This window comes from Xyrauchen texanus, chromosome 15 (assembly GCF_025860055.1).
Source record: "Xyrauchen texanus isolate HMW12.3.18 chromosome 15, RBS_HiC_50CHRs, whole genome shotgun sequence".
Taxonomy (NCBI): Eukaryota; Metazoa; Chordata; class Actinopteri; order Cypriniformes; family Catostomidae; genus Xyrauchen; species Xyrauchen texanus.
In genome coordinates, this window is record NC_068290.1 from 506501 (window position 1) to 529000 (window position 22500).

General features: G+C 45.4%; 1 protein-coding gene across 3 annotated transcripts in view; it reads left to right on the plus strand.

Moving 5' to 3' along the window:
- Nucleotides 1-22500, plus strand: part of LOC127655818 (DENN domain-containing protein 4B-like) — a 62820-nt gene that overhangs the window by 28974 nt on the left and 11346 nt on the right. For all 3 annotated transcript variants that reach the window (XM_052143807.1, XM_052143806.1, XM_052143808.1), the window contains 17 exons: nucleotides 7284-7342; nucleotides 7425-7569; nucleotides 7656-7831; nucleotides 12397-12497; nucleotides 12583-12798; nucleotides 14308-14453; nucleotides 14596-14729; nucleotides 15574-15688; nucleotides 17864-18070; nucleotides 18159-18287; nucleotides 18842-18986; nucleotides 19173-19316; nucleotides 19398-19614; nucleotides 21407-21683; nucleotides 21789-21893; nucleotides 22181-22356; nucleotides 22475-22500. The exon at nucleotides 22475-22500 is cut by the window's right edge and continues 137 nt beyond it. In XM_052143807.1, coding sequence (XP_051999767.1) covers nucleotides 7284-7342; nucleotides 7425-7569; nucleotides 7656-7831; nucleotides 12397-12497; nucleotides 12583-12798; nucleotides 14308-14453; nucleotides 14596-14729; nucleotides 15574-15688; nucleotides 17864-18070; nucleotides 18159-18287; nucleotides 18842-18986; nucleotides 19173-19316; nucleotides 19398-19614; nucleotides 21407-21683; nucleotides 21789-21893; nucleotides 22181-22356; nucleotides 22475-22500 — 2518 coding nt within the window. The remainder of the gene's footprint in view (nucleotides 1-7283; nucleotides 7343-7424; nucleotides 7570-7655; nucleotides 7832-12396; nucleotides 12498-12582; nucleotides 12799-14307; nucleotides 14454-14595; nucleotides 14730-15573; nucleotides 15689-17863; nucleotides 18071-18158; nucleotides 18288-18841; nucleotides 18987-19172; nucleotides 19317-19397; nucleotides 19615-21406; nucleotides 21684-21788; nucleotides 21894-22180; nucleotides 22357-22474) is intronic.

The window sequence follows — 22500 nt, forward strand, 5'->3', positions numbered from 1 at the left end:
GTGTCTGTGTGTGTGTGTGTACAGTTTTGGGTGTATTTACAGTGTCTGTGTGTGGGAGTGTGTGTGTGTGTGTGTGTGTGTGTGTGTGTGTGTGTGTGTGTGTGTACAGTTTCGGGTGTATTTACAGTGTCTGTGTGTGGGAGTGTGTGTGTACAGTTTAGGGTGTATTTACAGTGTCTGTGTATGGGAGTGTGTGTGTATGTGTGTGCAGTTTAGGGTGTATTTACAGTGTCTGTGTGTGGGAGTGTGTGTGTGTGTGTGTGTGTGTGTGTACAGTTTTGGGTGTATTTACAGTGTCTGTGTGTGGGAGTGTGTGTGTGTACAGTTTAGGGTGTATTTACAGTGTGTGTGGGTGTGGGTGTGTGTGTGTGTGTGTGTGTGTGTGTACAGTTTAGGGTGTATTTACAGTGTGTGTGGGTGGGTGTGTGTGTGTGTGTGTACAGTTTCGGGTGTATTTACAGTGTCTGTGTGTGGGTGTGTGTGTGTGCGTGTACAGTTTCGGGTGTATTTACAGTGTCTGTGTGTGGGTGTGGGTGTGTGTGCGTATACAGTTTAGGGTGTATTTACTGTGTCTGTGTGTGGGAGTGTGTGTGTGTACAGTTTAGGGTGTATTTACAGTGTGTGTGGGTGGGTGTGTGTGTGTGTGTGTGTACAGTTTCGGGTGTATTTACAGTGTCTGTTTGTGGGTGTGTGTGTGTGCGTGTACAGTTTCGGGTGTATTTACAGTGTCTGTGTGTGGGTGTGTGTGTGTGTGTGCGTATACAGTTTAGGGTGTATTTACTGTGTGTGGGTGTGTGTGTGTGTGCGTATACAGTTTAGGGTGTATTTACAGTGTCTGTGTGTGGGAGTGTGTGTGTGTGTGTATACAGTTTAGGGTGTATTTACAGTGTCGGTGTGTGTGTGTGTGCGTATACAGTTTAGGGTGTATTTACAGTGTCTGTGTGTGGGAGTGTGTGTGTGTACAGTTTAGGGTGTATTTACAGTGTCTGTGTGGGTGTGTGTGTGTGCGTGTACAGTTTCGGGTGTATTTACAGTGTCTGTTTGTGGGAGTGTGTGTGTGTACAGTTTAGGGTGTATTTACAGTGTGTGTGTGTATAAAGTTTAGGGTGTATTTACAGTGTCTGTGTGTGGGAGTGTGTGTGTGTGCAGTTTTGGGTGTATTTACAGTGTCTGTGTGGGAGTGTGTGTGTGTGTACAGTTTAGGGTGTATTTACAGTGTGTGTGTGTGTGTGTGTGTGTGTGTGTACAGTTTCGGGTGTATTTACAGTGTCTGTGTGGGTGTGTGTGTGTGCGTGTACAGTTTCGGGTGTATTTACAGTGTCTGTGTGTGGGAGTGTGTGTGTGTGTGTGTATACAGTTTAGGGTGTATTTACTGTGTCTGTGTGTGGAGTGTGTGTGTGTGTGTGTGTACAGTTTCGGGTGTATTTACAGTGTCTGTGTTTGTGTGTGTGTGTGTGTGTGTGTACAGTTTAGGGTGTATTTACAGTGTGTGGGAGTGTGTGTGTGTGTGTGTGTGTGTGTGTGTGTGTACAGTTTCGGGTGTATTTACAGTGCCTGTGTGTGTGTGTATACAGTTTAGGGTGTATTTACAGTGTCTGTGTGTGGGAGTGTGTGTGTAAAGTTTAGGGTGTATTTACAGTGTCTGTGTATGGGAGTGTGTGTGTGTGTGTGTGTGTGTGTGTGTGTGTGTGTGTGTGTGTGTATACAGTTTAGGGTGTATTTACAGTGTCTGTGTGTGGGAGTGTGTGTGTGTGTGTGTGTGTACAGTTTCGGGTGTATTTACAGTGTCTGTGTGTGGGAGTGTGTGTGTGTACAGTTTAGGGTGTATTTACAGTGTCTGTGTGTCTGTGTGTGGGAGTGTGTGTGTACAGTTTTGGGTGTATTTACAGTGTCTGTGTGTGGGAGTGTGTGTGTGTGTGTGTGTGTGTGTGTGTGTGTGTGTGTGTGTGTGTGTGTGTGTGTGTGTGTGTGTGTACAGTTTCGGGTGTATTTACAGTGTCTGTGTGTGGGAGTGTGTGTGTACAGTTTAGGGTGTATTTACAGTGTCTGTGTATGGGAGTGTGTGTGTATGTGTGTGCAGTTTAGGGTGTATTTACAGTGTCTGTGTGTGGGAGTGTGTGTGTGTGTGTGTGTGTGTGTGTGTACAGTTTTGGGTGTATTTACAGTGTCTGTGTGTGGGAGTGTGTGTGTGTACAGTTTAGGGTGTATTTACAGTGTGTGTGGGTGTGGGTGTGTGTGTGTGTGTACAGTTTAGGGTGTATTTACAGTGTGTGTGGGTGTGTGTGTGTGTGTGTACAGTTTCGGGTGTATTTACAGTGTCTGTGTGTGGGTGTGTGTGTGTGCGTGTACAGTTTCGGGTGTATTTACAGTGTCTGTGTGTGGGTGTGTGTGCGTATACAGTTTAGGGTGTATTTACTGTGTCTGTGTGTGGTGTGTGTGTGTGCATGTACAGTTTCGGGTGTATTTACAGTGTCTGTGTGTGGGAGTGTGTGTGTGTGTGTGTGTACAGTTTAGGGTGTATTTACAGTGTCTGTGTGTGGGAGTGTGTGTGTGTGTGTGTGTGTGTGTGTGTGTGTGTGTGTATAAAGTTTAGGGTGTATTTACAGTGTCTGTGTGTGGGAGTGTGTGTGTGTACAGTTTATGGTGTATTTACAGTGTCTGTGTGTGGGTGTGTGTGTGTATACAGTTTAGGGTGTATTTACAGTGTGTGTGTGCGTATACAGTTTAGGGTGTATTTACAGTGTCTGTGTGTGGGAGTGTGTGTGTGTGTACAGTTTATGGTGTATTTACAGTGTGTGTGGGTGTGTGTGTATGTGTGTATACAGTTTAGGGTGTATTTACAGTGTCTGTGTGTGGGAGTGTGTGTGTGTGTGTGTGTGTGTACAGTTTGGGTGTATTTACAGTGTCTGTGTGTGGGAGTGTGTGTGTGTACAGTTTAGGGTGTATTTACGGTGGTGTGTGTGTGTGTGTGTGTGTGTGTGTGTGTGTGTACAGTTTAGGGTGTATTTACAGTGTGTGTGGGTGGGTGTGTGTGTGTGTACAGTTTCGGGTGTATTTACAGTGTCTGTGTGTGGGTGTGTGTGTGTGCGTGTACAGTTTCGGGTGTATTTACAGTGTCTGTGTGTGGGTGTGTGTGTGTGCGTATACAGTTTAGGGTGTATTTACAGTGTCTGTGTGTGGGAGTGTGTGTGTGTGTGTATACAGTTTAGGGTGCATTTACAGTGTCTGTGTGTGTGTGTGTGTGTGTGTGTGCGTATACAGTTTAGGGTGTATTTACAGTGTCTGTGTGTGGGAGTGTGTGTGTGTACAGTTTAGGGTGTATTTACAGTGTGTGGGTGTGTGTGTGCGTGTACAGTTTCGGGTGTATTTACAGTGTCTGTGTGTGGGAGTGTGTGTGTGTACAGTTTAGGGTGTATTTACAGTGTGTGGGTGTGTGTGTGCGTGTACAGTTTCGGGTGTATTTACAGTGTCTGTGTGTGGGTGTGTGTGTGTGCGTATACAGTTTAGGGTGTATTTACTGTGTGTGGGTGTGTGTGTGTGTGTGCGTATACAGTTTAGGGTGTATTTACAGTGTCTGTGTGTGGGAGTGTGTGTGTGTGTGTGTATACAGTTTAGGGTGCATTTACAGTGTCTGTGTGTGTGTGTGTGTGTGTGTGTGTGTGCGTATACAGTTTAGGGTGTATTTACAGTGTCTGTGTGTGGGAGTGTGTGTGTGTACAGTTTAGGGTGTATTTACAGTGTGTGGGTGTGTGTGTGCGTGTACAGTTTCGGGTGTATTTACAGTGTCTGTGTGTGGGAGTGTGTGTGTGTACAGTTTAGGGTGTATTTACAGTGTGTGTGTGTGTGTGTATAAAGTTTAGGGTGTATTTACAGTGTCTGTGTGTGGGAGTGTGTGTGTGTACAGTTTATGGTGTATTTACAGTGTCTGTGTGGGAGTGTGTGTGTGTACAGTTTAGGGTGTATTTACAGTGTGTGTGGTGTGTGTGTGTGTGTACAGTTTCGGGTGTATTTACAGTGTCTGTGTGGGTGTGTGTGTGTGCGTGTACAGTTTCGGGTGTATTTACAGTGTCTGTGTGTGGGAGTGTGTGTGTGTATACAGTTTAGGGTGTATTTACAGTGTCTGTGTGTGGGAGTGTGTGTGTGTGTGTGTGTGTGTGTATACAGTTTCGGGTGTATTTACAGTGTCTGTGTGTGGGAGTGTGTGTGTGTGTACAGTTTATGGTGTATTTACAGTGTCTGTGTGTGGGTGTGTGTGTGTGTATACAGTTTAGGGTGTATTTACAGTGTCTGTGTGTGGGTGTGTGTGTGTGCGTATACAGTTTAGGGTGTATTTACAGTGTCTGTGTGTGGGAGTGTGTGTACAGTTTATGGTGTATTTATAGTGTCTGTGTGTGGGTGTGTGTGTGTATGTGTGTATACAGTTTAGGGTGTATTTACAGTGTCTGTGTGTGGTTGTGTGTGTGTGAGTGTGGTTGTTTGGGTGTGTCTGTGTTGTTGTTGTTGTGTGTACAGTTTATGGTGTATTTACAGTGTGTGTGTGTGTGTGTGTGTGTGTGTGTGTGCAGTTTATGGTGGATTTACAGTGTGTGTGTGTGTGCAGTTTATGGTGGATTTACAGTGTGTGTGTGTGTGCAGTTTATGGTGTATTTACTGTGTGTGTGTGTGTGCGCACAGTTTATGGTGTATTTACAGTGTGTGTGTCTGTGTGTGTGTGTGTGTGCAGTTTATGGTGTATTTACTGTGTGTGTGTGTGTGTGTGTGTGTGTGTGTGTGTGTGCGCGCAGTTTATGGTGTATTTACAGTGTGTGTGTGTGTGTGTGTGTGTGTCGCAGTTTATGGTGTATTTACAGTGTGTGTGTTAGTGTGTGTGTGTGTGCGTATACAGTTTAGGGTGTATTTACAGTGTCTGTGTGTGGGAGTGTGTGTGTGTGTATACAGTTTAGGGTGTATTTACAGTGTCTGTGTGTGGGTGTGTGTGTGTGCGTATACAGTTTAGGGTGTATTTACAGTGTCTGTGTGTGGGAGTGTGTGTGTGTACAGTTTAGGGTGTATTTACAGTGTCTGTGTGTGGGGGGGTGTGTGTGTATACAGTTTAGGGTGTATTTACAGTGTCTGTGTGTGGGTGTGTGTGTGTGCGTATACAGTTTAGGGTGTATTTACAGTGTCTGTGTGTGGGAGTGTGTGTGTGTGTGTGTGTGTGTGTGTGTGTGTGTGTACATTTTTGGGTGTATTTACAGTGTCTGTGTGTGGGAGTGTGTGTGTGTACAGTTTAGGGTGTATTTACAGTGTGTGTGGGAGTGTGTGTGTGTGTGTGTGTACAGTTTCGGGTGTATTTACAGTGTCTGTGTGTGTGTGTGTGTGTATACAGTTTAGGGTGTATTTACAGTGTGTGTGTGTGTGTGTGTGTGTACAGTTTCGGGTGTATTTACTGTGTGTGTGGGAGTGTGTGTGTGTGTGTGTGTGTGTGTGTGTGTGTGTGTACAGTTTCGGGTGTATTTACAGTGTCTGTGTGTGGGTGTGTGTGTGTGCGTGTACAGTTTCGGGTGTATTTACAGTGTCTGTGTGTGGGATTGTGTGTGTGTGTGTGTGTGTGTGTACAGTTTAGGGTGTATTTACAGTGTCTGTGTGTGGGAGTGTGTGTGTGTGTGTGTGCGTGTACAGTTTCTGGTGTATTTACAGTGTCTGTGTGTGGGAGTGTGTGTGTGTGTGTGTACAGTTTAGGGTGTATTTACAGTGTCTGTGTGTGGGAGTGTGTGTGTGTGTGTGTGTGTGTGTGTATAAAGTTTAGGGTGTATTTACAGTGTCTTTGTGTGGGAGTGTGTGTTTGTACAGTTTATGGTGTATTTACAGTGTCTGTGTGTGGGTGTGTGTGTGTGTATACAGTTTAGGGTGTATTTACAGTGTCTGTGTGTGGGAGTGTGTGTGTGTGTACAGTTTATGGTGTATTTACAGTGTGTGTGGGTGTGTGTGTATGTGTGTATACAGTTTAGGGTGTATTTACAGTGTCTGTGTGTGGTTGTGTGTGTGTGAGTGTGGTTGTTTGGGTGTGTCTGTGTTGTTGTTGTGTGTACAGTTTATGGTGTATTTACAATGAGTGTGTGTGTGTGTGTGTGTGCAGTTTATGGTGGATTTACAGTGTGTGTGTGTGTGCAGTTTATGGTGTATTTACTGTGTTTGTGTGTGTGTGTGTGTGCGTGCGCGCAGTTTATGGTGTATTTACAGTGTGTGTTTGTCTGTGTGTGGTTGCGTGTGTGTGTGTGTGTGTGTGCAGTTTATGGTGTATTTACAGTGTGTGTGTGTGTGTGCAGTTTATGGTGTATTTACAGTGTGTGTGTGTGTGTGTGTGTGTGTGTGTGTGTGTGTGTGTGTGTGTGCAGTTTATGGTGTATTTACAGTGTGTGTGTGTGTGTGTGGGAGTGTGTGTGTGTGTGTGTGTGTGTGCGCATTTTATGGTGTATTTACAGTGTGTGTGTGTGTCTGTGTGTGGTTGCGTGTGTGTGTGTGTGTGTGTGTGTGCAGTTTATGGTGTATTTACAGTGTGTGTGTGTGTGGGAGTGTGTGTGTGTGTGTGTGTGTGTTTGTGTGCGCAGTTTATGGTGTATTTACTGTGTGTGTGTGTGTGTGTGTGTGTGTGCGCAGTTTATGGTGTTTTTACAGTGTGTGTGGGAGTGTGTGTGTGTGTGTGCGCAGTTTATGGTGTATTTACAGTGTTTGTCTGTGTGTGGTTGCGTGTGTGTGTGCGCACAGTTTATGGTGTATTTACAGTGGGTGTGTGTGTGTGTGTCGGTGTGTGGTTGCGTGTGTGTGTGTGTGCGCGCAGTTTATGGTGTATTTACAGTGTGTGTGTGTGTGTGTGTGTGTGTGTGTGTGTCAGTTTATGGTGTATTTACAGTGTGTGTGTGTGTGTGTGTGTGCGCAGTTTATGGTGTATTTACAGTGTTTGTCTGTGTGTGGTTGTGTCTGTGTGTGGTTGCGTGTGTGTGTGTGCGCACAGTTTATGGTGTATTTACAGTGGGTGTGTGTGTGTGTGTGTGTGTCTGTGTGTGGTTGCGTGTGTGTGTGTGTGTGTGCGCGCAGTTTATGGTGTATTTACAGTGGGTGTGTGTGTGTGTGTGTCTGTGTGTGGTTGCGTGTGTGTGTGTGTGTGTGCTGCGCGCAGTTTATGGTGTATTTACAGTGGGTGTGTGTGTGTGTGTGTGTGTGTGTGTGTGGTTGCGTGTGTGTGTGTGTGTGTGTGCGCGCAGTTTATGGTGTATTTACAGTGTGTGTGTGTGTGTCCTCAGCTTTCTCCGTATGATAATCTCCTCCTCTGTCAGCCGGTTTCGTCTCCACTGCCGCTCAGGTGAGACACACTTTCATTCTCTCTGTTTCCTCTGGTGTCGTTTCTCTGCATTCTGATTGGTTGGTTGGTTGTGTGTCCTCAGTGGTGCCAGTTTTGTGAAACTGCTGCAGAATTTGGGTCCTGAGAACGCGTGCACTCTGCTGCTGGCCGTCCTGACGGAGCACAAGCTGCTGCTGCATTCACTGCGGCCCGACGTGCTGACGTCTGTGAGCGAGGCGCTGGTGTTGGTGAGCTCTGATTGGCTCTTGTTTCACCTTTCACCCCGCTGATGAAACATTCTCTGTGTTCTCATGTGTTTCTCATGTCCTCTCAGATGATGTTTCCTCTGCGCTGGTACTGCCCGTACATCCCCCTGTGCCCGCTGCGGATGGCAGATGTGCTGTGTGCACCGATGCCCTTCATCGTGGGCGTTCACTCCAGTTACTTTGACCTCTACGACCCCCCGTCTGATGTGGTGTGTGTGGATCTGGACACCAACACCATTTTCCAGTGAGTTTCAGTGCAGTGGATGTTACTCACTCGGATGAGAAATGCCTTTAAATAACAAGAAACAAAGTCCATGAACGGTGATTAAAGATGACATTAGATGAAGTAAAACCTTCACTAGGAAACTGATACATTATAACGATACTAATAATGTTATGTTTAAAACTATGATCATGTAAACAAAGAGTAAATAAACATTTATAGTGTGAAGAATGTCTATAAATGACAGTTGTGATGTCATTTCCAGCACAGAATTCAATTAACCCCTTAAACACTCACCATTCACACATCCTGTGGAATAATTCCGAAAATGTGTCTCATTTATCAGAGAACTGTCTAATAATTCCTGAGACTGAGAGCTTTCATTTGATATATGACTTGTCCATGTATGTGCCATGTGAAAGACTTTTATTTTTATATAAATATTTCTACCCTCATTGCCTCTAGGGGGCGCTACTTTTCAACGCAAATGTTTTGAAGCCTTTTTTTTATTATTTTAAGTAATGTAAATGCAGAAGTGATGGTTATTAATGAAAGTTCAGATTCTAAGCTTTCAAATGATACCTCATATGCACAATCAGAGCAGAGTATGCTCTCTGAAAGGAGGAGTTTAGAATGAACGCTTTAGAACGGACCAATCAGAGCAGAGTATGCTCTCTGAAAGGAGGAGTTTAGAATGAACGCTTTAGAACGGACCAATCAGAGCAGAGTATGCTCTCTGAAAGGAGGAGTTTAGAATGAACGCTTTAGAACGGACCAATCAGAGCGGAGTATGCTCTCTGAAAGGAGGAGTTTAGAATGAACGCTTTAGAACGGACCAATCAGAGCGGAGTATGCTCTCTGAAAGGAGGAGTTTAGAATGAACGCTTTAGAACGGACCAATCAGAGCAGAGTATGCTCTCTGAAAGGAGGAGTTTAGAATGAACGCTTTAGAACGGACCAATCAGAGCAGAGTATGCTCTCTGAAAGGAGGAGTTTAGAATGAACGCTTTAGAACGGACCAATCAGAGCAGAGTATGCTCTCTGAAAGGAGGAGTTTAGAATGAATGCTTTAGAATGGACCAATCAGAGCAGAGTATGCTCTCTGAAAGGAGGAGTTTAGAATGAATGCTTTAGAACGGACCAATCAGAGCGGAGTATGCTCTCTGAAAGGAGTTTAGAATGAATGGGTTAGAATGGACCAATCAGAGCGGAGTATGGTCTCTGAAAGGAGGAGTTTAGAATGAATGCTTTAGAACGGACCAATCAGAGCAGAGTAGGCTCTCTGAAAGGAGGAGTTTAGAATGAATGTTTTAGAACGGACCAATCAGAGCAGAGTATGCTCTCTGAAAGGAGGAGTTTAGAATGAACGCTTTAGAACGGACCAATCAGAGCAGAGTAGAGACTCTGAAAGGAGGAGTTTAGAATGAATGCTTTAGAACGGACCAATCAGAGCAGAGTATGCTCTCTGAAAGGAGGAGTTTAGAATGAACGCTTTAGAACGGACCAATCAGAGCAGAGTATGCTCTCTGAAAGGAGGAGTTTAGAATGAACGCTTTAGAACGGACCAATCAGAGCAGAGTAGAGACTATGAAAGGAGGAGTTTAGAATGAACGCTTTAGAACGGACCAATCAGAGCGGAGTATGCTCTCTGAAAGGAGGAGTTTAGAATGAACGCTTTAGAACGGACCAATCAGAGCGGAGTATGCTCTCTGAAAGGATGAGTTTAGAATGAACGCTTTAGAACGGACCAATCAGAGCGGAGTATGCTCTCTGAAAGGAGGAGTTTAGAATGAACGCTTTAGAACGGACCAATCAGAGCAGAGTAGAGACTCTGAAAGGAGGAGTTTAGAATGAACGCTTTAGAACGGACCAATCAGAGCGAGAAAGGAGGAGTTTAGAATGAACGCTTTAGAACGGACCAATCAGAGCGGAGTATGCTCTCTGAAAGGAGGAGTTTAGAATGAACGCTTTAGAACGGACCAATCAGAGCGGAGTATGCTCTCTGAAAGGAGGAGTTTAGAATGAACGCTTTAGAACGGACCAATCAGAGCGGAGTATGCTCTCTGAAAGGAGGAGTTTAGAATGAACGCTTTAGAACGGACCAATCAGAGCGGAGTATGCTCTCTGAAAGGAGGAGTTTAGAATGAACGCTTTAGAACGGACCAATCAGAGCGGAGTTGCTCTCTGAAAGGAGGAGTTTAGAATGAACGCTTTAGAACGGACCAATCAGAGCGGAGTTGCTGTCTGAAAGGAGGAGTTTAGAATGAACGCTTTAGAACGGACCAATCAGAGCGGAGTAGGCTCTCTGAAAGGAGGAGTTTAGAATGAACGCTTTAGAACGGACCAATCAGAGCGGAGTAGGCTCTCTGAAAGGAGGAGTTTAGAATGAACGCTTTAGAACGGACCAATCAGAGCGGAGTAGGCTCTCTGAAAGGAGGAGTTTAGAGTGAACGCTTTAGAACGGACCAATCAGAGCGGAGTAGGCTCTCTGAAAGGAGGAGTTTAGAGTGAACGCTTTAGAACGGACCAATCAGAGCGGAGTAGGCTCTCTGAAAGGAGGAGTTTAGAGTGAACGCTTTAGAACGGACCAATCAGAGCGGAGTATGCTCTCTGAAAGGAGGAGTTTAGAGTGAACGCTTTAGAACGGACCAATCAGAGCGGAGTATGCTCTCTGAAAGGAGGAGTTTAGAATGAACGCTTTAGAACGGACCAATCAGAGCGGAGTATGCTCTCTGAAAGGAGGAGTTTAGAATGAACGCTTTAGAACGGACCAATCAGAGCGGAGTATGCTCTCTGAAAGGAGGAGTTTAGAATGAACGCTTTAGAACGGACCAATCAGAGCGGAGTATGCTCTCTGAAAGGAGGAGTTTAGAATGAACGCTTTAGAACGGACCAATCAGAGCGGAGTATGCTCTCTGAAAGGAGGAGTTTAGAATGAACGCTTTAGAACGGACCAATCAGAGCGGAGTATGCTCTCTGAAAGGAGGAGTTTAGAATGAACGCTTTAGAACGGACCAATCAGAGCGGAGTATGCTCTCTGAAAGGAGGAGTTTAGAATGAACGCTTTAGAACGGACCAATCAGAGCGGAGTATGCTCTCTGAAAGGAGGAGTTTAGAATGAACGCTTTAGAACGGACCAATCAGAGCGGAGTATGCTCTCTGAAAGGAGGAGTTTAGAATGAACGCTTTAGAACGGACCAATCAGAGCGGAGTATGCTCTCTGAAAGGAGGAGTTTAGAATGAACGCTTTAGAACGGACCAATCAGAGCGGAGTATGCTCTCTGAAGGAGGAGTTTAGAATGAACGCTTTAGAACGGACCAATCAGAGCGGAGTATGCTCTCTGAAAGGAGGAGTTTAGAATGAACGGGTTAGAACGGACCAATCAGAGCGGAGTATGGTCTCTGAAAGGAGGAGTTAAGAATGAACGGGTTAGAACGGACCAATCAGAGCGGAGTATGCTCTCTGAAAGGAGGAGTTTAGAATGAACGGGTTAGAACGGACCAATCAGAGCGGAGTATGCTCTCTGAAAGGAGGAGTTTAGAATGAACGGGTTAGAACGGACCAATCAGAGCGGAGTATGCTCTCTGAAAGGAGGAGTTTAGAATGAACGGGTTAGAACGGACCAATCAGAGCGGAGTATGCTCTCTGAAAGGAGGAGTTTAGAATGAACGGGTTAGAACGGACCAATCAGAGCGGAGTATGCTCTCTGAAAGGAGGAGTTTAGAATGAACGGGTTAGAACGGACCAATCAGAGCGGAGTATGCTCTCTGAAAGGAGGAGTTTAGAATGAACGGGTTAGAACGGACCAATCAGAGCGGAGTATGCTCTCTGAAAGGAGGAGTTAAGAATGAACGGGTTAGAACGGACCAATCAGAGCGGAGTATGCTCTCTGAAAGGAGGAGTTTAGAATGAACGTTTTAGAACGGACCAATCAGAGCGGAGTATGCTCTCTGAAAGGAGGAGTTAAGAATGAACGGGTTAGAACGGACCAATCAGAGCGGAGTATGCTCTCTGAAAGGAGGAGTTTAGAATGAACGGGTTAGAACGGACCAATCAGAGCAGAGTATGCTCTCTGAAAGGAGGAGTTTAGAATGAACGGGTTAGAACGGACCAATCAGAGCAGAGTATGCTCTCTGAAAGGAGGAGTTTAGAATGAACGGGTTAGAACGGACCAATCAGAGCAGAGTATGCTCTCTGAAAGGAGGAGTTTAGAATGAACGGGTTAGAACGGACCAATCAGAGCAGAGTATGGTCTCTGAAAGGAGGAGTTTCGATCATTGAACAAGTTGTTCCTGACACTGGGGAGAAAAGGCCATTTAAATTATGAGCAAATGAAAGTGTTTTTTGACTTTGGATGATGTAAATCTTTTGTATGAGACCTTTAAAACTAAATTAGGCTTGTTTAAAAAACGTAATATGTGCTCTTTATATAAAATACTTTCTAGAAGTCAACAGTAGTATTTCATGACTGTATTTAATTGTGAGTAGTCGTGTAAAAGGTGTTGCAGTCAGTCTCTGGGCTAATGCTCCTGTTCATTAGACTGTTAAATGTCTGCTTTATAAAGTTCCTCGTCTCTCCTGTCAGGTGTGAAGATAAGAAGCCGCTGAGCTGGAGATCTTTGCCCAGGAAACATGTGAAGATCCTGCAGAACTCTCTTACAAACCTGCACAAGACCCTGGAGAAGAGTGAGTGACAGTCTGACATCATCACACACACACACACACACACACACATAGACACGCCTCCTCATCTGATCTCTCTGTCCATCAGTCTATACTCCAGGACAGGAAGAGGCCACGCTAGAGTTCCTGTTGACCGACTACGATCTGATTTACGGCCGTCAGAAGCAGCTGGAGTTGGAGATTCAGGAAGCGTTCCTGCGGTTCATGAGCTGTTTGCTGAAGGGATACCGATCCTTCCTGCTGCCCATCACACAAGCGCCGTCAGACAGAACCACAGACTGCAGTTCACTGTTCAACCTGCAGGGTGCGCTCAACACCTGACATACAGAGAGTTAAAGGAATGTTCAGAGCAAGTTACGCTCCAGCATTTGTGTCATACGGTCAAATACCACAGAAATATATTCAACATATGGCAACAACGTTTTAAAATTGTTTATAACAGATATGTTCCTATTTATCTACCTGTCTGTCTGTCTACATATCTGTCTGTCTTTCTGTGTCTGTATATCTGTCTGTCTAATTGTCTGTCTATCTCCCTACATGTCTGTCAATCCATCTTTCTGTCTGTCTACATATCTGTCTAATTGTCTGTCTGCCTGTCTATCCATCTGTCTGTCTGTCTATCTGCCTATATGTCTGTTTGTTTACATGTCTGTCAATCCATCTTTCTGTCTGTATATATGTCTGTCTGCCTACCTATATGTCTGTCTGTCTAATTGTCTGTCTGTCTGCCTGTCTATCCATTTGTCTGCCTACCTATCTACCTGTCTGTCTGTCTACATATCTGTCTGTCTGCCTACCTATCTACCTGTCTGTGTATCTGTCTATCTGCTTACCTATCTACCTGTCTGTGTATCTGTCTGTCTGCCTACCTATCTACCTGTCTGTCTGTCTGTGTATCTGTCTGTCTGCCTACCTATCTACCTGTCTGTGTATCTGTCTGTCTGCCTACCTATCTACCTGTCGGTCTGTCTACATATCTGTCTGTCTGCCTACCTATCTACCTGTCTGTGTATCTGTCTGTCTGCCTACCTATCTACCTGTCTGTCTGCCTACCTATCTACCTCTCTGTCTGTCTACATATCTGTCTGTCTGCCTACCTATCTACCTGTCTGTGTATCTGTCTGTCTGCCTACCTATCTACCTGTCTGTGTATCTGTCTATCTGCCTACCTATCTACCTGTCTGTCTGTCTACATATCTGTCTGTCTGCCTACGTATCTACCTGTCTGTGTATCTGTCTGTCTGCCTACCTATCTACCTGTCTGTGTATCTGTCTATCTGCCTACCTATCTACCTGTCTGTCTGTCTACATATCTGTCTGTCTGCCTACCTCTCTACCTGTCTGTGTATCTGTCTGTCTGCCTACCTATCTACCTGTCTGTGTATAGGTCTATCTGCCTACCTATCTACCTGTCTGTCTGTCTACATATCTGTCTGTCTGCCTACCTATCTACCTGTCTGTATATCTGTCTGTCTGTGTATCTGTTTGTCTGCCTACCTATCTACCTGTCTGTCTGTCTGTCTACATATCTGTCTGTCTGTGTATCTGTCTGTCTGCCTACCTATCTACCTGTCTGTCTGTCTGTGTATGTGTGTGTCTGTCTGTGTATGTATAAGTGATTTAATGACAGTAACACAGTTTATGTCTTGTGTCTGTACTTGTGAACAGTGAGTATTGTAATGTAAACATTGCTGTATACTGAGCATCCGGAATATTCCTTTAATGTCTCTTCAGTCTTATTAAATAATGAGTTTCTGCGGCACTCCTGATGAAATGATTGAATGAAATTGACGGCGCTGTTTTCTGGCAGGTTTTCTGAAGTCTCGTGACCGTACGCAGCAGAAGTTTTACACGCAGCTCACGAAGACGCAGATGTTCACGCAGTTCATCGAGGAATGTTCGTTTGTGAGCGACAGACACACGAGTCTCGAGTTCTTCGACGAGTGTGTGCAGAAGGTTAGAGCATGTGACCACAGCGGCCAATCAGATTCCTCGTTTATTTTATACTGTCCATGTCAGTCAACATGCTCTGTGTGTGTGTGTGTGTGCGTGTGTGCGTGTGTGTGTGCGTGTGTGCGTGCGTGTGTGTGTGTGTCAGGTGGATGTGGAGAAGCCGGAGCTGGTGAGGTTGATTGATCTTGATGAATCTGTCAGTGGTGAACACACAGTGTTTATAATGCCGCCAGAGGAACCTCAGGAACCTGATGGATCAGAGTGTCCCGCACACTACAGGTGAATCTACACACACACACACACACACTCACACACAAACACACACACACTGTGGTAATCACTACCAGTGCCGGTGGAATACCTCCATGAATTCACATGTCACTACTGAACTGCACCATGACCTCATTACAGCTTCATTCAGGAACTTTCCATTACATCAGAGACTGTCTGTCTATCTATCTGTCTGTATGTCTATGCCTGTCTGCCTACCTCTATGTTTATCTGTCTGTCTGTCTGACCATCTACCTGTCTATTTATCCATCTGTTTGTCTGTACACCTATCTGTCTGTATACCTGTCTGTCTATCTGTTTGTCTGTCTTCTATATCTGTCTGTCTGTCTACATGTCTGTCTATCTGTCTACACATCTATCTATCTATATATCTGTCTGTCAGTCTATCTACCTGTCTGGCTGTCTATCTATTTATCTGTCTGTCTGTCTATCTACCTGTCTGGCTGTCTATCTATTTATCTGTCTGTGTCTATATGTCTTTCTGTCTCTCTTTCTGTCTGTCTACCTGTATGTCTATCTATCTACATGTCCGTGTGTCTGTCTACCTGTCTATTTATCCATCTGTATGTCTATCTGTCTGACTGTCGGTCTACCTGTCTCTCTGTCTACCTGTCTGTCTATTTATCTGTTGGTTTCTGTTTGTCTCTTTAAGTACCCATCCCACCACTAGTGTACACTGCCCTCTAGTGGCCAAGTCTATTATGGCTCCTACAGTCTGGTGTATACTTTGTGCTTTCTGTTATATTTTGGATTTGTATTTTGAGGTTATTTTTAGACTCTGTTTAAGCTTTGTTGTGTGTGTGTGTGTGTGTGTGTGTGTGTGTGTGTGCAGCTATGACACGTTCCCAATCCTCCAATCAGAGTTGTTTGATCGGCCTCAGGATCAGCTACGCACGGCTGCAAAAGGAAGTGCTCCAAGTAGCCCCGCCCCCCGTCGCACCAAACAGGTACAGCAGCTGACCCCCTGCAGCCACACACACACGATACAGGTCTTAAAGACAAATCTCACGTTCTTACTACACAGATCTCTGGAATATTTGATTGTGATTTATGAATCGCTGCTTTCTGCGGTCAAATATTCGTCTAATGACTGTAAACTGTGTAATTTACAATGTAATTAGTGTAATTTGCTTTGTATTGGCATTAGAGGTCGACCGATAGTAGATTTTACCGATAAGTAAGATGGGCAGTACCTGCCGATGATCCATTAATCAAACGATATTTAAATGAAAAAATAACACTCAAAGTAAAATAGTGCTGAAATTTATTACAAAAATAAACCATGAAAATATATTGTACTTTTTTAAATGAAATAAATATATAAATATTAATATATAAATAAACTAATATTCAAAATTTAAACTCATTCAGCTTATTTTTAAATTGACGTTGTTTCATTACTCCACCAGAGGGCGCAATAAACACATAAACCATTCAGCACCATTATATTATTGCAAAGAACATTCCTGTCTGTTAAGAGCATTTCCTTTTCAACTAATGTGCACAAAATAAATAAAGTTTTAGTTTGTCCATATTCTCAAATGTGAAGTCAAAAGTAAAATGAGGCGGGAAACACTTCAATAGACAGTTCACATGGTGTTACACTGATTCCTACTCCAGACTCATAATAACAGTGAAAAAGCACATTGTGTTTTATTCAGTACAGTTGCATGTAGAGTAGCAATATTCACAGATAACAGAGGTATCCGGCTGAACTCGGGGGTGAAGCGGCTCAGACTATGAGCACAGGTCAGGGGCTGTTCGATCGGACTATGAGCACAGGTCAGGGGCTGTTCGATCGGACTATGAGCACAGGTCAGGGGCTGTTCCATCGGAATATGAGCGCAGGTCAGGGGCTGTTCAATTGGACAATGAGCACAGGTCAGGCACGGGCTGTTCAATCAATCGGACTATGAGCACAGGTCAGGCACGGGCTGTTCAATCAATCGGACTATTAGCACAGGTCAGGGGCTGTTCAATCGGACCATGAGCACAGGTCAGGGGATGTTCGAACGGACTATGAGCACAGGTCAGGGGCTGTTCCATCGGACTATGAGCGCAGGTCAGGGGCAGTTCAATTGGAATATGAGCACAGGTCAGGGGCTGTTCCATCGAACTATGAGCGCAGGTCAGGGGCTGTTCCATCGAACTATGAGCGCAGGTCAGGGGCTGTTCAATTGGAATATGAGCACAGGTCAGGGGCTGTTCAATCAGACTACGAGCACAGGTCAGGGGCTGTTCAATCGGACTATGAGCACAGGTCAGGGGCTGTTCAATCAGACCATGAGCACAGGTCAGGAGATGTTCGATCGGACTATGAGCACAGGTCAGGGGCTGTTCAATCGGAATATGAGCACAGGTCAGGGGCTGTTCAATCCGACCATGAGCACAGGTTAGGGGCTGTTCAATCGAATATGAGCACAGGTCAGGGGCTGTTCAATCGACTATGAGCACAGGTCAGGGGCTGTTCAATCAGACTATGAGCACAGGTCAGGGGCTGTTCAATCGGACTACGAGCACAGTTCAGGGGCTGTTCAATCAGATGAAACGCATCAGACTGGAACTGATTTTGAGGATCTCGGGACACACAAGTTGAACATCTTTCCTGACAAAGCATTTAAACATTAAAGCATAATCTGAGAAACAGTTATAGGAGAGCAAAACACAAAGGCCAAAGATCTCCACCAACTGTAAGGGGCTGTTCACACCGAACGCTTTTGCAACCATACATTTGTTTTTCTATGTAAACGTGCGCTAGAGTGCTGATTTTTAGATGATGTGTCTAATTAAAAATAACTTTAAAAGCATATTGAGACTCCTGCTCTCTGTTAAACTGTATGTTGCGCTGCGTCTTGCCTTTATTAGCGCAAGAATTTGATCAATCTGAAGTCTTCATATTACAGTGAGGATAAAAGCATGTCGTTGTAATCAGATGCATTCTTGATTTGTTTATATGCTTTTAGAGGGCGCTCTCATACTGTATAATGAAATCTGTTATTGGTGCCGATTAATCAGCAAAACAGATATATCGGTCGACCTCTAATTGACACCCGTCTTCAGTTTGGAATCAGTTTGTGTTGATATTTTCTGTCTTTCTGCTCTGTATGTTTCTGTCTGTTCAGGAAATCAAGCTGGCGCAGAAAAAGGCTCAGAAGTATTCGTCGGTACCAGACATGTGGTCTAAATGTCTTCTGGGTCACTGCTACGGTCTCTGGTTCATTTACCTGCCCACGTTTGTGAAAGCAGAGAGCACTAAAGTCCGCGCTCTTCACGCCGCGTACGAGATCCTCAAACACATGGAGACACGGAAGGTGGTGCTGCCTGATGAAGTGAGATGCTAATACAGATGTTTAATACCTGTTTGGATATTCCTCATGAATATTAAGTGTTGACTCTGTGTTGTGTTTGCTGTCTCAGGTGTGCTATCGTATTCTCATGCAGCTGTGCGGTCAGTACGGGCAGCCCGTTCTCGCCGTCAGGGTTCTGTTAGAAATGAAGAGGGCGGGAATCACGCCCAACACCATCACGTATGGATATTATAATAAAGTGAGGCGCTAAACAGCATTGCTTCAATGTCAAGAGCTCTTGTTAAGTGTCTGGGTGATAATCTAGCATTAAATTATAGTCCAAGACACGTCTTCTGATGTAAAAGTGTGTTTTATTTTGTCATAATCAATATATGATTTAACATGCTGAGTGACTCCAGTCAGGTCTCCTTAGCAACCAAATTGGCCCGGTTGCTAGGGAGGGTAGAGTCACATGGGGTAACCTCCTCGTGGTCACTATAATGTGGTTCTCGCTCTCGGTGGAGCGTGTGGTGAGTTGTGCGTGGATGCCGCGGAGAATAGCGTGAAGCCTCTACACGCGCTACGTCTCCACGGTAACATGCTCAACAAGTCACGTGATAAGATGCGCTGATTGACGGTCTCAGACGTGGAGGCAACTGAGATTCGTCCTCCGCCACCCGGATTGAGGCGAATCACTACGCCACCACGAGGACTTTGAGCGCATTGGGAATTGGGCGTTCCAAATCGGGGAGAAAAAGGATAGAAAATTAAATTGCTTCTGTTTACTCCTGCATTTCATATTTCTGTCTGTAGGCGGTACTAGAGAGCAAGTGGCCATCCACCAATCAGGGAGGTCGTCTTCGCTGGGCGAAGCTACGTAACGTGATATTGGCCGTGGCTATTTTCAGACAGCCAATCAAACAGCAGCACAGGAGCATGTCTTTAGGCGCTCTACCAGGTGTGAAAGGTTTTATCTCCATGATGTCATCAACAAATATCTGCAATACCAGAACTGAACTTACAGCACCACTAGAGCTCTTCAGTCGTCATGTTAATTTACGTGACGTGGTAGACTTATTTACTGTGTGTATCTTCTGGGTTTTAGGACTGCAAACTGAACTGCTCTACTCTGTTCTTGCTTTAGATGATTTGCTTTCAAAGCCCCGCCCCTACTCCGCTCTGATTCGCCAGTCCAGCTGGAGTGCGTTGAGTGAAAGCTCGAGTCACGAATCGCTGATGAGCTTTGCTAAGAGCAACAGTCTGAGCAGCATGCAGGCGGCAGGATACAGTGAGTAAAAGATAATACAGATGTTGAACTGAATCGCTTGTTTCTGGGGTGACGTCTCATTTCAGTGTGTTTATTCGTTAGAAGGCAAACTCTCTAGGAAAGCGACGCCACAGACCACCGGCGCTGATGACCCCGCCTCCCGCAAACCTCCCGCTGGACGCCGTGACACTGGCCCGGCCCTGCTTAGCTCCACGGCTCCTCTGCTGGTGCGCCGCTCTGACGTCTGCTTGTCCACCTTCTACCAAGACTGCGCCGAGACCGCAGACTGCAAGTGTGACACCGCAGAGAGAGACAGCAGGTACTCGGCAGTGTTTGTGTTTTTATTTACATTTTAGTCCATATTTCGTCATGTCATATTTATTCATTAAAAATGCACATCATTTTAATTGACGAAAACAACGCAACTAGCGAACTCCAGGGGTGGTAGCCAGCGTCTTTACCACTTGAACTCTTAATCATGTTCCTCAAACCATTCCTGAACAATGTGTGCAGTGTGGCAGAGCTTGTTATCCTGCTGAAAGAGGGCACTGCCATCAGGGTATAGCATTGGCATAAAGGGGTGTGCCTGGTCTGCAACTATGTTTAGGTAGGTGGCACATGTCAAATTGACGTCCACATGAATGGACCCCGGGTTTACCAGCAGAACATTGCCCAGAGCGTCACACTCCCTCCATTAGCTTATCATCTTCCCACAGTGCATCCTGGTGCCACGGCACACACATACATGGCCATCCACGTGATGTGAAACAATACGGGACTCATCGGGTGACCTTCTTCCACGGCTCCAAGGTCCAGTTCTGACACACGTGTGCCCATTGTAGGTGCTTTCGATGGTGGACTGTGGTCATCGTGGGCACTCGGATAGGTCTGTGGGTCAGCCCCATACGCAGCAGGGTGTGAGGCACTGTGTGTTGTGACACATTGCTCTCGTAACTATCATTAAAATGTTCTGTGCCACAGTAGACCTTCTGTCGCTTTGGACCAGACGGGATAGCCTTCGTTGCCGTCATGCATCGATGAGCCTTGGGCGCCCAACAGCCTGTCGCAGGTTTTTGATTTGTCCCTCCTCGGACCACTGTCGGTAGATACTCGCCACTGCTGACCGGGAGCATCCCACAAGCCTTTCAGAGATGCTCTGACCCAGTTGTCTGGCCAAAACTATTTGAACCCTGTCAAAGTCGCTCCGGTCTTTACGCCTGCCCAATTCTCCTGCATTCAACACATCGACTACGAGAACTGATTGTTCACTTACCAGCTAATCTACCCAGACCTCCACATGAGCCTTGTTAGGAGATGATCGACGTTATTCGTTTCACCCGTGAGTGCTGAAACTCACGGGTGAAATGTTTTGGCTCATAATGTTTTGGCTCATCTGTGTAGTTTAACGTTAGTGCACCCGGCAAAAGTAACATTGTGGAGATTTACACTGGCAACCAGAAATAATAAAGCATCTGGAAACTTTCCAGAGTTTCAAAATGAACCTTGAACTTTTGTTACATTTTAAAAATAACATAAAAACAACAAAAAAGAAACTGTTATATCACCATTTTTTTGAGAAACAAGTTACTCAAACATCAAACACAATTTTCATCAATTGTTTCAGAATCTCATTCTTACAAAATCTTTTTTTTTTTTTACATTGTTTCCTGCAATTGTGATTCAAGCATAAAAACATTAATGATGAAATAAGAATATTGGGTTTATTCAACTCTCTCTCTCTCTCTCTCTCTCTCTCTCTCTCTCTCTCTCTGTCTGTGTGCGTGCGCGTGTGCGTTGGGTATCTTGTCTTGTGCCTGCGTGTGGGTGTGTGCGCGCGTGTGTGTGTGTGCTTGTGCGTGTGTGTGCGTGTAGCGTGCGTGCGTGTGTGCGTGCGTGTGTGTGCGTGTGTGTGTGCGCGTGTGTGTGCGCGTGTGTGTGCGCGCGTGTGTGCGCGTGTGTGCGTGTGTGCGTGCGCGTGTGTGTGCGTGTGCGTGTGTGTGTGCGCGTGCGTGTGTGTGTGCGTGCGTGCATGTGTGTGTGCGCGTGTGTGTGTGTGCGTGCGTGCGTGTGTTTGTGTGTGTGCGTGCGTGTGTGTGTGTTTCTCTCTGTAGGTCAGCTGAAGTGAGGGAAACTCTGAACAGGAAGTCAGTTGATGAAAACTACAACAACGTTGGATCTCCGAGTCGTGGTCTGGCCGGGAAACTCCAGCAGCTCCTCACGCCCACACGGAACCGGGCATCATCCCGACGGGCGTTGAGCGTTGGTGACCGACGTCCGGGCAGGAATGGAACCAGCATCCGGTCCTTAGAGCAGAAACCGTCACGGAAAGTCCAGATGACTGAGAGTCTGTTGAAGGCCAAAGAGCGACTGTACAACGCCACGTCTGAGGTGCCACACCACTAAAACACACTAATAATTCAGAAATAGGGAGGAATTTACTAAAGGTAAACGTTCAGAGAGGCACATCTTTAACATCTGTCTCTCTCTCTCTAGAGTTCTCTGTCTGTGGGGAGTGATATTGACATGATTGACATCCAGACGTTGGCGGTTCCTCACAGGAAGTCATGGGATTCTGCACAGGAAGGTGCGGGCATTGAGGTAAATTGTTTCCTGGAGGAGAAACAGGTCATTGCTGCTTTTTTTTTTAGGTATTCTGAATAGATGCTAGAGTGTTCTGGGTGGTTGCTAGGGTGTTATCACAGGGTGCTAGGTGGTTGCTATGGTGGTGCTAGGTGGTTGCTATGGTGTTTTGGGTGTTTGTCTGGCACTCTAGATACTGTATGACTCGAGTCCCTTCATCAGTGTAAATCTTTGGGATTTTAACCCTGTTTTATAAAGTAGTTGATTTGAGGTGTCAATCGTATCTGTTTGTGTGTGTTGTTCAGGTTGTGATGTCGAGCTGTTCGCTGTGTCGCAGCTGTAATTCTCTGGTGTATGATGAGGAGATTATGGCGGGCTGGTCGTTTGATGACTCTAATCTAAACACCACATGCCCGTTCTGCTCTGCCACGTTTGTTCCTCTTCTGAATGCAGAAATCTGTGATCTGAGTCCAGTCTGCAGGTAACAGACACAAACATATAAATGAAAACAGAGAGAGATCTACAGAGTCCACAGAGATGTAAGTGTGTGTGTGTGTGTGTGTGTGTGTGTGTGTGTGTGTGTGTGTGTGTGTGTGTAGCCTGGAGCGCAGTTCACTGAACGCAG